General features: G+C 37.6%; 1 protein-coding gene across 1 annotated transcript; it reads left to right on the forward strand.

The window, feature by feature from the left end:
* Positions 1–3: 3 nt before the first annotated feature.
* Positions 4–14,522, forward strand: blzf1 (basic leucine zipper nuclear factor 1). Its single transcript, XM_072585192.1, has 7 exons — positions 4–82; positions 4,818–4,893; positions 5,857–6,302; positions 7,625–7,824; positions 9,872–10,000; positions 11,593–11,812; positions 13,798–14,522. The coding sequence occupies exons 2-7, from the start codon at positions 4,881–4,883 to the stop codon at positions 13,981–13,983; spliced, it is 1,194 nt and encodes a 397-aa protein (XP_072441293.1). The 5' UTR covers positions 4–82; positions 4,818–4,880; the 3' UTR covers positions 13,984–14,522.
* Positions 14,523–14,738: the final 216 nt, after the last annotated feature.

Here is a 14,738-nt window from a genome sequence, read left to right on the forward strand (position 1 = left end):
GGGTCAAAGGTCACCGGAAGTTGCGTCCCGGTGTTGTCAGGTGGGCTGAAACAGCCACGCAGGAAGATAATGGTGACTGTGGGTGAGTGATGTCTGGCACTTGTACTACTATTAAAAGTTTTTCCTGTTTGAGTCCAGTTGTGTCAATCGCTCCAGTGTTCGAGTAAAATCCAAATTAAGCTGGTGGGAAATTTCACTGACGCCGCCGTGTTAGCACTTGCAGAGTAGTGTCGGTCTCTCGGCCCCGGTGCATCCGCTTTCTTATTTGAAGTTTTTTTTGTTCTTTTGGGTTGTCCACAACTGGCAAAATAAATTCAGACAATGGCAAATAAAATGTTGGAAGTTTACATTGAAAATGGACAATGATGGATGCACTCAAGTTCCATAAAACCGTAAAAAGTAGGCACATTAGTAGTTCTTTCGGCCCATGAAGTCTGCTCCGTCGTTCAGTGAGATCATGGCTGATCTAGTCGTCCTCAGTTTCACTTTCCTACCTTATACCCACAGCCTTCAATCCCGTTATAATTAGAAATCCGTCTTATTAGCCTTGGATATTCTTAATGATCCAGTGTTGACAACCCTCTAGATAAATAATTTCACCCTTAGAAAAAACAAGTTCCTCCCCAACTCTAACTTAAATGGGCAACTTCTTTCGCTGAGACTACGCTATCTTGTCCTAGACTCTTCTACAAAGGAAACAACGCCTTATCTACCCTGTCAAGTCCCCTAAGACATAAGAGATTCTTAACTCTGACAGCGTTTGTGAAAGAAGCAAGCTCATCTCTGATGTTTTAACTTTTCATTAGAACTAGGAAAGATAGAAATGAAGCAGGTTTTAAACAAGTAGAGGATGTTTGAGGGGTGGAAATGGAGGGAAAAAGTTTTTTGGGGGGTGGAAGGCAGGAAATATTAAGTAACAAAAAAGCAAAAATGAAATGGTAAATCAAGGACAAGCAAATGATAGGTATAAATGATAATCACAATCATTGTCAACAGCTGTTCTCTGAAAAAATGCAATAGTCTAAAAAGGTAAAACACTACTCTTCAAGCTTGTTATATAGTTGCTGCTATGTTTAAAAGAGCAGATGTGAATTGGTCATTTTGTGGAACACTTCAGTCTTTTATATTTAAATAAAAATTCTTGATTGCAGTTGTTTTGGCTGGGTTGATTTCCTCCTCCTATCAGATGTGGTTATAAAGATCAAATGATATTTTCTTCTAAATGTTTCAGCCCTATAGCATGATTGAATAGTTCAAGTAACCTTCTGCAATAATTTATACCAGTTGAGAGATGTAACAGTACTTTTTAATGATTTTATTTTTGTTAATTTTAGAATTGTGGCAGAGTAGCAAAGCTACATTAATTGTCCTCAAAAAGTTGTGGTGGCAGACCTTTCCTTGAGCCACAGCAGTCCTCGCAATATCTCTATTACACAGTTGAAGCTAGGGGGTAGATGGCTGGACTTATTGTTTGAAAGATACTCTTTACTTGAGTCTTTAAGGGTCCTGCCCGAAACATTGATTCTTCTGCTGCTTGACCTTTTGTACTTTTCCAGCTTTATCGACTCTGACTTTCCAGCATCTGCAGTCCTCACAATCTCCAAGTTGCTGAAAACCACTCTTCTTTAATAATTAGGCTGCTTTTTAAATTTTACAATGTAGCACATAAATTCCTGGACCTGATCAGGTGTACCCTAGAACTCTGTGGGAAGCTAGGCAAGTGATTGCTGGGCCTCTTGCTGAGATATGTGTATCATCGATAGTCACAGGTGAGATTCCAGAAGACTGGAGATTGGCTAATGTGGTGCCACTGTTCAAGAAGGGTGGTAAGGACAAGCCCGGAACTATAGACTTGTGAGCCTTAAATCAGTGGCAAGCAAATTGTTGGAGGGAATCCTGAGGGACAGGATTTACAGGTATTTGGAAAGGCAAGGACTGATTAGGGTTAGTCAATATGGCTTTGTGAATGGGAAATCATGTCTCACAAACTTGATTGAGCTTTTTGAAGAAATGACAAAGAAGATTGATGAGTGTAGAGTGGTAGATGTGATCTACATGAACTTCAGTAAGGCATTCGACAAGGTTCCCCATGGGAGACTGGTTAGTAAGGTTAGATTTCACGCAATACAGGGAGAACTAGCCATTTGGATACAGAACTGGCTCCAAGGTAGAATACAGAGGGTGGAGGGTTGTTTTTCAGACTGGGGCCTGTGACCAGTGGAGTGCCACAAGGATTGGTGCTGGATCCTCTGCTTTTTGTCATTTTTATATAAATGATTTGGATGCGAGTATAAGAGATATAGTTAGTAAGTTTGCAGATGACATCAAAATTGGAGATGTAGTGGGCAGCGAAGAAGGTTACCTCAGATATAAACAGGATCTTGATCAAATGAGCCAATGGGCTGGCAATTGGCAGATGGAGTTTAATTCAGATAAATGCAAGGTGCTGCATTTTGGGAAAGCAAATCTTAGCAGGACTTATACACTTATTTAATGGTAAGGGGCTAGGGAATATTGCTGAACAAAGAGACCTTGGAGTGCAGGTTCATAGCTCCTTGAAAGTGGAGTTGCAGGTAGATAGGATAGTGGAGAAAGCGTTTGGTATGCTTTCCTTTATTGGTCAGCATGTTGAGTACAGGAGTTGGGAGGGCATGTTGCAGCTGTACAGGGCATTGGTTAGGCCACTGTTGGAATATTGCATGCAATTCTGGTCTCCTTCCTATCGGAAAAATGTTGTGAAACTTGAAAGGGTTCAGAAAAGATTTACAAGGCTGTTGCCAGGGTTGGAAGATTTGAGCTATCAGGAGAGGCTGAGCAGGCTGGGGCTGTTTTCCCTGGAGCATCAGAGGCTATGGGGTGCCCTTATAGATGTTTACAAAGTTATGAAGGGCATGGATAACATAAAGAGACAGTCTTTTCCTTGGGGTGGGTGAGTCGAGAACTAGAGGGCATAGGTTTAGGTTGAGAGGGGAAAGATATAAAAGAGACCTAAGGGCAACTTTTTCACGCAGAGGGTGGTATGTGTATGGAATGAGCTGCCAGAGGAAGTGGTGGAGGCTGGTACAATTACAGCATTTAAAAGGCATTTGAATGGGTATATGAATAGGAAGGGTTTGAAGGGATATGGCCCAGATGATGGTATGTGGGACTAGATTGGGTTGGGATATCTGGTCGGCATGGACGAATTGGACCGAAGGGTCTGTTTCCATACTGTACATCTCTATGACTCTAGTTCTGTTGTGCTGCTTTTTATAAAACAATTTTCAGTCCTGAGTATTTTGGAACTATATATTAAAGCTTTTTTAAAATTCCATTATGTTCTCCCAGTTCTCTGAAAAAGCTATCTATCCAGTCTCATCTTTCACATCTTTATTTGATTCCTCTTAAAAGAAACTGGTGGATTCTATATCCACAGCTACTTCTACCAAAGCATTTAATTTCTAAGCAATATTTTTAATCAAAAAACTTATTTTGTTTGTGATAAACTCATGTTTCTTAAGTACCAAATTATACAGCTGAAAAGATTCTCCCCAATTGCTTGGTCAAGATACCTCATAATTTTGAAAAACAACATTAGATCTTCAACCTATATTTTAAGATCACCACAATTCCTCTGATGTCATCTTAAATGTAAGCGTCTTAATTCTGATACCATGATAAAGCAGAAGTTGAATGGGATCAAGATATATATCGGCCATGATCGGATGGCAGAGAGAACTTAATGGGCTGGTTGGCCTACTTCTGTTTCTATATCTTATGGTTGAAAAACTGAAATAAAAGCAGAATATGTTGGGAATTCCCATCAAATCTGGCAACATCTGAGAAGAGAGAAATCAGCATTTCAGATTGTGATCTTTAATCATAATTCTCATAACACTCTGGTATCATCATAATTTCTGTACCCTCCTAATTGCTTTGACATTCTCCCTAATTTAGGATTTTTCAAATGAGGGCACAATGTTCTAATTATGGCTAAACTAATGTTTGAGTAAGGCAGTCAGTTGTTGCTTTTTGCTCTCTGTACATCAATTTATATTATGAAAAATTGTAAGTAATGAAACTTTTCCCTGTTATTTCTGTAAATTGTATCTTAGATCTGTACCTGGGTATTTTGTATCTAGGGTGGCGCCATATGGGGTGATATTGTAAACTTTTCACTGCACTCCAGTACTTCCATACATGAGTATATGTGACAATAAAGGCTATTCTAATTATAGGCAAATGATCTCATTCACATTTTTAAACTTTATAATCACCTCCCAATCTTAAAAAATTTATGTATTTGATCCAATCCTACTAATCCTTTTTAAAGATGTAACAAATGTTTCTCATCCTTTTCTCCAATCCAAACATTTGACATGTTATGTGTACACAATGAATTAGAGGTGATTTAAGTCAATGTAATATAACTGATTTACACAAATTGTGATAATCTAATCTATTCAAATAATAAAAGAACAAAGCATAATTTTGATATAAAAGAGCACATGCACATGGATAGCAATGAGTTAAGGGGTGCGTAGGTTAAGTTACGATATTTCACATTAGGATTAAGCCTCTGCACAACATCGTGGACCAAAGGGCCTGTTCTGTGCTGTATTTTTCTATGTTCTAAAATGCTAGAAACTAAAACTGTAATTTAATGTCTTTAATTATAAATGAACAAGGACTAGTTATGAATCATGTAATATACAGTTTTTTTTTATTTGTCCCATAGTTGCAGTCACTTCAGACTACTTAGAATGATTTAATAAGCCATTATATGTACTAACCTGGCAACAGGTTCAGCAAAGTAATTCTAATTATTTTCTTTCTAGATGAAAATTAGTGACTGAACTAAAATTCAAAACTTTGTTGGGACGTTGACATCAGTCATCAGGATGGAGACTAAAGGTATTTTATTTAATAATTAATTTTAAATCTTTCCAAATCAGATTTATTTTTATACAAGTCACGAGTTGCCGAGATCACAAGAATGTAGGCGCATCAGCTGCAATTGATGCGGATGGTCCCTGTCATTGACTGTGCTCTTTTGGTCACAAAGCGTGAACACTTTCAAACAAGAAAGTACAAAAATTAACCTATGTGCATAAACGATTTTCTGAAGTTTATCCAATTTTGGAGCTGGTTACTCCAGGGAGCAATCAAGTCAACTCAGAAGTTTGCCTGAATTCAATCCCATAAGATGCAGCCATTGAGCTGCAAACATGGTTTCTTGAATAATATACTTTCATTATTAATTTGAGGCTCAGAGTTATCTTCAAAATAGTAGTAGGGTTTAGGGAGGATGAGGAATGGGAGAGAAGGTGGACTAAAAGAAATTGGCAGGAAAGAATGAATGTTCCGAGCATTTGGAAGATCAGTGGTAGGAAGTCTGTGACAGGAGGAAAAAGTGAGTTGGGCAACATCTGTTCAACATGGTTGTATTAAGTATGTTACAATTCTGTTACTTAATGGTCGGGACAGTTCGTCAGTAACAATTCTTTTACTGTTCACTTTATGGGTGACTTGTGTCTTTCCATTGTAGACTCAAACTGCTTGCTTCAAATATTTCTTAGCATTCTATGTTAACCTGTGTGATACTCAAAAACAAATAGTATAATTTAGGAAATAGAGTACTGTGATTCAAATAACAATTTTAATCTTTAATCGCATTCTTACTAACTCAGAAGATATTAGGCCCTAATGATTTCTTATCCATAGCATTTCAAATCTATAAAGTTTCACCTTGCATAGACTATTACCACTGTAGCTTGCATAGACCAATACCACAATATTATCTAGAGTAATATCATGAGCCACCAAAGCTAAATTTGTTAATTTTGTATTCATAGCCTCTTCTTTCTCACATTTTAGTTCAAATAGTACAACCTGTCCGTGGACCTGGAGATGGAATGGAAACAGAAGAACCAGCCAAGCCTATCGAGAATACCACAGTAGTAAATAAAAAATGTCATCCCATTCCACGAGCTAATGTAGTATCCAGTTCTTCTCAAATTGTCACTAAGCCTGGTGTTCTTCAGCTTGGGACAGTTCAGCCTGACCAAGCAGTTGAGGTAGAAGCGATAAAAATCTTAGTACCCAAAGCTGCTTTAATTCATGAAGTTCCCACAAAGAATACAAAGTTAAATGACTCTGCAGGTTCTCATAAATGTGAGTTGTCAAGTCAGCCAGAAAACACTACTGAACTCAAGAGAGAACTGACAGAACTAAAAGTCTCCATTGAAAAATCTCAAAGTTCAGAAAGAAAACTCCTACAGGATAAAGAAGGGTTGGCTAACCAAATCCGGGTACAGACTGAGGTGAGACCACTTAAAAGTTATTGTTGTTTTATAGTAACTTGAAAACCATGTTCTCGTCTTGTGTTCACATCTGGCTGTTAACTATAAGTTAAAGTTGCTGGAAATAAACTAAACGTCAGTATCCACCTGTGAGCAGAAAAAAACAAGCTAAACATTTGAATTGCAAAATGAGAGAGAAGCAATTGGTGTGGTGAGCTTGGGCTGTGTCGAGAAGGGAAAAATATACATTGTGATCACAAATGGGATGTTTACAAAAGTAAGTTGCTGAAAACACTCAGCAATTCCGATAGTATCCGTATCATTGACCTATTGTACGTTTGTTTCACTGCACAGATGCGGTCTGCTGAGTGTTCCCAGTATTTTTAGTTTGTATATCATATTTGCATCATGTTATGGATTGAATAACTTGCAGATTACTTAACAGAAAAACAATATAATGCAAACCATCATCTCAAGTGGTTTGAATATAACCACTAAAATCAGTCACACTCCAGCAAAAGGAAACTATAGATGGACTGAAAGAACAATTATGCACTCTCTCAACTTTCTGCACTCAATTTAAATTTTAAGTCTTCACACTACTTTCTCACATCGTGCTTTTGACTGAGTAAACTTGAGGACCGAAGTGGCATTCATCAAATATTAGTGAGAAAATCAACAAATCATTTCAGCAGGGTTGCTTTTCTCTTATGAAATGAGTATTTATATTGAAATCTGTAACAAAAAAAGGACTGGATTTATTGATGGGAGCAGCGGTCCCAGCACCAGGAATGGAAATAGGAGATGATGGTTAATGGAATCCAATCAGAAGCTTAGCAACTCAGCATTGCTATTAGGAGTGTGGCCATTACTAGGGCTACAGCTGGAGGAGACAGTCACTTTAATGGATCTGCATGCTTTCAACCAGGTAATGGAGTGAAGGACCAGTTAGGAAAGTAAGGAGTTGTTGAGGTCAAGTGGCATCAGGCTGTCTGTCAGGTCTGCATGCAGGAAGTCACTAGAGTTAATCTGGTAATCTTTCTACCTGGCTGAGAACCATGCTTCACTCCCACTGTTGGTTAAATGTCAGCAGAGACTGACTAAACTCGACTCTGGGTGAGAGGGCCATCTGCCATCATTCTTGCTGATAGCATGGTGTCTGGAAGGTAATGCAAACATTATTTGCACCTTTCTATGCCATCTTGCCAACCTTTCACAGTCTTCAAGCATGATACCCAAATAGTGGGTAGAATCCAGCTGAACTCTGAAGCATTAATAGTAATTGGTAGATTTTATGTGTATAAAAAACTTAAATATAACCACACTTCTTAAATCTATTTCAGATAAATCGTGAACTCAAAAAGTTACTTGTAGCTTCTGTTGGCAATGACCTTCAGTATCACTTTGAACGCTTGGCACGTGAAAAAAATCAATTAATCCTGGAAAATGAGACTTTGAATCAAAATCTAGCTCAACTCTCTGAGCAGCTGGAGCGGATGACTATACAATGTGATGTATGGCGCAGCAAGTTCCTTGCAAGCAGGTTGTCTACTTTTACAGCTATTTGTATGAAAAGACTGTTCATTTTAGACAATGTCTTTCTGCTTACAAATTTACTAACACTTTCTAATTCTATGTGCTTATTTCCACATATAACAATAGCGAAGACTGTTATTGTTAGTATTGTATACAGATGTGAAGTGGTGATAACAGATAATGCTAGCGTCATTCTGCACTACAGGCCCTTTTCATGTATGTGGCAAATTCTTGTATCTGAACCCTTGTATTTGCTTAAATGTTTCATTACTTTTTCTAAATGTATGCAACAAAGTTTACATATTAAAAAATGAAATAATATATTTTCTAAGATCACAAGACTCTGTCTCTTAGTTCCAAAGGAATCCTGGGTATCCAGATAAATAATTCCCAGTTAATTATTTCAGAAAGAGTTGATTGTTAATTATTTAGACTGTTTTAAGTGGGGTACCATGAGAATTGGGACATTGGCCACTATTTGTCAAAATTTACATTAACGGTTTATGTATGGGATTCAGACTTTTTAACATTTCACCTAATAGTGTGGTGGGGTTGCAGACTAGAGTAAAGAAGATTGTAATAAACTTTAAGAAGGCATTAACAAACTCAGGGACTGTGTTTTTATTTGGCACATGAGTTTCAGTACAGAAAACCCCCAGGACTTTAACATTACAGTGAGGAAATTAGGTCATATACAACTTGGAAATAAGAATCCAATTGATGTGGAGGGAGAGTCAAATTGATTTGGAACTATAAATGCACTTGCCATCTAAACGTTGAGACAGTAAGGCCATAGCAAATTTAAATCAAACACTCAATTTATTTCTAAAAAGACAGAATTGAAAGACAAAGAATATGGTAACCTTGACCACGTTTGGATTCTGGTTGCCACAAAGATGTGCAGCCTGAGATTCAAGAAGTTAAAATGGGATTCAAAAGAAACTCAATTTCTCTGTGTGAAACATGCTACCACAAGGAGCAGCTAAGATGAATTGTATAGATACGTTTAAGAAATAACTATTACTAGAGAGAACACAGCTCAGGTTATAATTATAAAGTTAGGTAAAGAATGGGAACAAAGAATGGTTACAAGAGGAAGCCGTTTGGCTTGTTACATCAACGTTGGTGCAATTGTTCACCTAGTGCCAGTCCCTTCCCTTTTCTATGTAGCCATGTAAATCTTTCCTTTTCAGTAAAAGATTCATTTTACTGCCACAAGCCTCTGTCAAAGGAATATAGAATTTAGGAACACAAGTAAGCCATTTGACTTTTCAAGACTGTGCCACCATTGATGTGGCTGTGGCCTCAACTCCTCATTCAGTTTTTTTTTCTCCGCTGGCTTCCCCACAATAACTTTACTTCAGTCTGCATGTGATGCCTCATCAAATCTTTCAACTTTCAAGGAAAATAACCTGCAGTAATCTTTCTGTATTATTGAAGTTCCTCATCCTTGGACAATACTTGTGAATCTGTTCTGTCATCTTTCTAATATCTGCACATCCTCCCTAAAGTGTGGTGCCCAGAACTAGATGCATTACTCTAGTTGAAGGATAGTAGAAGGCTTTATTAAATCAAAAATATTGGCGTGGACTGATTTGCTCATTCTGTGCTGCATGTTCTGTCTAATATAGAAAAGAAACCAGATAAATGTCTACAACCTAGACTTTTATATACATTGGTTTTAGTTGCTAAGACAAATTTAAATCACTAGAATATCATCGGTGCAAAAACTTAAAAAAAAATTTACTTCACTGAAATTTAGGAATTTTTGAATGCTAATTTGAAATTGTGCACTTACTAGTTTTTAATAGATTTTAACCAGTATTTTGGTGTTGGTTAAGTGTTTCAATTTAATTTTACCAAAAAATGTAAAGTGCAGTTTAAATTCTTTTAACATGTATTTTATAGATAATATAAAATGTGATTCTTGGCCCTTGTTAAGGCTTTCTTATGCTTTCTCATTTTATAATTGTAGGCATTTCTGTCATGCATAAAAATTATACATTCTTAAGTAATTGCCAAAATTCATTTATTTTAACCTTCCTTCCATGCAGAGTGATGACAGAGGAACTAGCCCATGTTAGAACATCAATGCAGCGTCATGTCAGGGAAACCCAAAGTGCAATACAGGATCTTCTCAGTGAGCGTGAGCAATTTCGTCAGGATATGGTTGAATCCTATGGGTATGTTTCCATCTGGTTCAGTAAGATCAAATTTTATCTAATATGCAATACACTGTCAACCTTTAAACTGATATTGGCTCCAAACTGTCATTAAAACCACTCCTAAACTATTTGTCACAATGAAGCTTAAGTCATACAGTTTACACTTGCATTTACACTTGGATGAGAATCAAAACGTGTGGTGTTGGAAAAGCACAGCAGATCAGGCAGCAGCCAAGGAGCAGGAGAATCAACGTTTCAAGCATAAAGCCTTTCATCAGGAATGTGAAGGGGACATGGGGCTGAGACATAAATGTGGGGATGGTAGGTGGGTTGGTGATAGGTGGATGCAGGTGAGAGGTAATTGTGATAGGTCAGTGCAGAGAGCTGGACAGACCCTAATGTTTCCTAATGTATAAGGGGGCATCTACTGGGTAAGTACCTCGCCTTTCGTGTATGTCTATCTGTCAGCAAGGTACCAGTGCAGCAAAGCTTGTGGGAAAACAGGGCAACTTGACACAAATTTCTTACCTTCTGAACTTTAATTGTGCATGTGCAATACCCAGATGTTGCTGTCTGATTTACCCTTAGTGATGAACACTGACTGTCTCACCATCGTTCTTCCTGCAAAATCTGGGTCAAGAGTTATACCAAAATAAGAAATGACAAGGAGGCCCACTCTTATTAAAATGACCTCCTCTTCCTTCTCTTGGCTACCATTGCATCCAAGCAGCAAAGATAGTGATGATAACACATCTCCTCAGGGGTGATAGTTCATAAGCCTAATGCAGCAGTTTTTTTTCTCCCCTCTAGATTTGGAAAGCTGCTACAGTGGTTTTAAATGAAAAATCCTAAAGTTAGGTAGATTCTACACTCTGCATTGGTATTTATTGATTCAGCAGTCAAAAGAAAGAGAGATGTTTAAACTTGAACACTGGAAGGCTGACTAGGCCAATATTTATTGCCCATCCCTAATTCCCGCAAGGTCAATTAAGAATCACCCAAATTGCTGTGGGTCTGGAATCACACGTGGGCTAGAGCAGGATTAGAGTTCCCTTCTATAAAAGACATTGGTGAACCAGATGGGTTTTTCTGATAATTGACAACGGTTTCATGATCACCATTAGACTCTTAATTCCAGATTTTTAATTTCATTCAAATTCCACCATCTGCTGTAGTGGGATTGGAACCCAAAATTCCCTAAAACATTATCTGGGTTTCTGGATTAATAGACTAGCAATAATACCACTAGGCCAATAGCTTGTGATTTCTATCAAAATAAATTATAGAGTACTTAGTTGCATAAAACATTCAAGATACAAAGTTACGTTTTCTACAGACTACATTTGCTAACACCAATGCATGCATGCTGCGCACCACTTTAAATCATGTGGAGTAGGGGAGACTAGAATCTGGGACGAGGGAATTGGCAGGGGGAGGATATCGGGCACCGGGGTGGGAGATCAGAAAGGCCATCCTGGACATTCTTTCGCTGTCTTTCTCTCGATACAGGGTGGGAAGTATTATTACTTATCTATACAAGCTGTATGCTTTTTTTCTTAGTCCTACACAGGACTGGGTATGAAATTATTCATTTTCGTTATACTTCACAGATTCCTCAAGGAGCTCTTGGTATCTCTGCAATGGGGCCGACAACAAACATATTATCCCAGTGCACAACCACGTACCACTGTGGAACTTGCTTCTGTCAACCTTAAGTTAGCAGAGGCTATTAATGCTCAACTTCTTGGGAAACTAAGCACAAGTAATGCCCAAAAGACCAACCAACAGGTTGAATTCTGCAAAACACCAGCTGAAAAGATGGCTGAACAGGTATTGTATGATTCAGGAAGCGAGCGGGGGGAAGGGGGGGGGGGGGGGGGAGGGAGGTGGGTGGGTGGAGGGGTGGAGGTAGTGGATGATAGGGAGGGAGAAGAAGGCCAGGGGATGCTAGAGGAGGATGGGATGGACAAGAGAGAGTGGGCTGAAGGGGGCCAGGGTCAGAGATAGGGAGGAGGATTGAGGGGAAAGAACAGTTAATGGCTGGACAAGAGGATGAGGAAAGGGGAGAAATACTGGGGTTGGGAGGAGGTAATGCAGTACTGTTCAAGTTAATACGAATGTCATGATGTCCATTGACATTTAGGGTCCTAAAAATTAGCGACATTAAAAGTTAAACAGTGCCAAGAGGAGTAACATTGCTTACTCCTATGTGCTAACATAAGCTTTGAAATGGATATTGCAGTGGTCATGTAAATTAACAAATTGACAGTCATGAAAATTTTACCCCTTCAGAAGTCATTATTAAAATCAGTTGTTTGACTATCACATTTGAGTCTCCTCCCACTATATTAATAATGTTCTAATTTTATTGTTATCTAATACAATCTATTCAGTACCTTTTTTTTTGGAGTACTTAATTATCTGATTAAGACTGACTTCACTGCTTCCTGGATTTAACACCAAAGGGAACATAACATGTAAGATTGAGAAATAAGAGCATTAGATTTAAGCCTATTGTGCCATTTCGGAAGATCTGACAGAAATCCTAACTTCACTTTCCTGTGTGTCATTCAAAACCCCACCTTACCAACTTGTCAATCAAAGCTCTAAATATATTCAAAGCTGAGTTTGATAATCATCCAGCTTCCACTGCTTTTTATAACAGATAATTCAAAACCGGAATAAGCCTGTTAAGAGAAAAGTATTCTATTTATCTTGGTCTTAACTGGGAGATCCATAATTTTTAATACAACCACTTCATTCCAGGAATCAGCCTCCAATGTTCCCTTAAATAGAGGGACAAAAATAGTACTCCAGGTGCAGTCTCATCAGTGCCCTGTATGATATTAGCAAGACTCTTTCCTACTCTTATACTCCACTTCACACTTTCAATAAAGACTCTCTTTTGGTTTGTCTTTCTAATTATCTCCTTTCCCTGCAGGCTGTCCTTTTTTTTTAATTCATGAGACCCAGATCCTGCTGTACTGCAGCCTTCTGTGTCTTTCAACTTAAATACCATTCTGCTCCTCTGTCCTTTCTGCTAAAGACCAGGAAGAAGCTCACATCTTCCCACATTATATTCCCATCTGCCAGCTTTTTACCAACTCAAACTATTTATACATCCTGTTGCAGACTCATCTGTACTCCTCACCACGTGCTTTTTACCTTCTATGGAGCCAAATATGCTAATGATACAATACAATTAGTCCCTTCACCTCAGTCCTTAATATAGATTGTAAATGTTCCATGTCCCAGCACTGTTCCCTGTTAGTTAAACTAGTTAGTTTGCCAACTTCAACATGACACATTTATCCTGATTCTCTTTTTTTTTTAAAAAATTGCTGGAAAAACTCAGCAGGTCTGGCAGCATCTTTGCAGACAAAACAGTTGACATTTCGAGTCTAGTGCCCTTTCTTTAGAATCAATTCTCACTGTGAGACCTATTAGGCTGCTCATGGAAGACCTAGTTCAAAATTGGTTGACAAGCGTGAAACCAAAATTTTCTTGCAAAATGTACAATGGATTCATAATAAAAACATAAATCAGTTACGTTTAGTGCAGATATCAAGCTAGATACAGTGAACTATCCAAGTGTTAATTAAACCAAGTATTTAGTTTTTTAACCAAAGACATTTTTAATGTGGAAATAAATTACAACAATTTGTTTATTTACTGTGGCAGACTGCAAGTTTGTGTTACCTTGTGCTTTGACTATTGGAATAAACTAAATGTTACTTTGCAGTCATTACTGCTTCAGTAACAACTGCCAGCAGTTGACTTAGCATGTTAAATAATTCTTTTCCTTGTATTTGCAGGTTTTAAACATATTGGATCCTACACTGTGCAGCAAAGGAATGACAGATGTACCATTTTGTGATACTTCACCATCATTGCTTCTTTCTAAAAAAGACAGCATAGGACGATTCCATCCATATACTAGATATGAAAACATCACCTTTAATTGTTGCAACCAATGCACGGGAGAGTTAATAGTGTTGTGACCTAGTTTTAATGAAAAGGTTACATTGGCATGAACAGATTATACACAATTACTACTGTTTCTTGTTGACTATTTAAAACTGGCAATAATTTGAAGCAGTCATTATATATTCAAAGATTTTATTTTCATATTGCATATATTTTTGAGAAAGATGTGCATGTTATATATTGGTCTAAGAAGCACAGTGATGTATTCATCACTATATTCTCTCATTGTGTAAACTGCCTGAATCTTTACCTCAAGTTTCATTCAATTATGATAATGATTGTATTTGTACTGCCACTTGTTTGTGTTTTAATGTGTATTTATGAGTGTATAAGCAGAATTTTCTATTTCTTGATGTAGTGCAGAGTTGAAATATCAAATTAGATCAGCATTAACCATATTATGTCACCCATGAAGTATTGTACAAGTCGGTGTGTTCAATTTTTAAAGCAATATACCATTCTGTATTTGATACAACTGTAGAATTTGTCCATCCATTCTTTAGTTTAATTGAATAGAATGTTGAATTACACACTAAAAGAACAAAGACTTGAAGTTCTCAGACTAATGATTAACAGGTATATTGAGAAAAATCAAATTCTTTTCACACAGGTTATTAAAGCATGCAGGTAGCCATTGTAGCAGAGACTGTCACAATCTTAAAAAGTATTTTCACATGTACTTGCAAAGGAAAATTATAAAAGAATGTAGTGAAAGAAAGAGGAAATGAGAGAGAGTAGTCTTTTACAGTCTAGAAAGATTGCTTAGGCC

Source organism: Chiloscyllium punctatum, chromosome 15 (assembly GCF_047496795.1).
Source record: "Chiloscyllium punctatum isolate Juve2018m chromosome 15, sChiPun1.3, whole genome shotgun sequence".
Lineage (NCBI taxonomy): Eukaryota > Metazoa > Chordata > Chondrichthyes > Orectolobiformes > Hemiscylliidae > Chiloscyllium > Chiloscyllium punctatum.

Bases quoted from the DNA above. Each gene is read 5' to 3' on its own strand.
- blzf1 (XM_072585192.1), top strand. The intron at 6,303-7,624 runs GTGAGACCACTT...AATCTATTTCAG, and splicing joins AAATCCGGGTACAGACTGAG to ATAAATCGTGAACTCAAAAA. The intron at 10,001-11,592 runs GTATGTTTCCAT...TATACTTCACAG, and splicing joins GATATGGTTGAATCCTATGG to ATTCCTCAAGGAGCTCTTGG.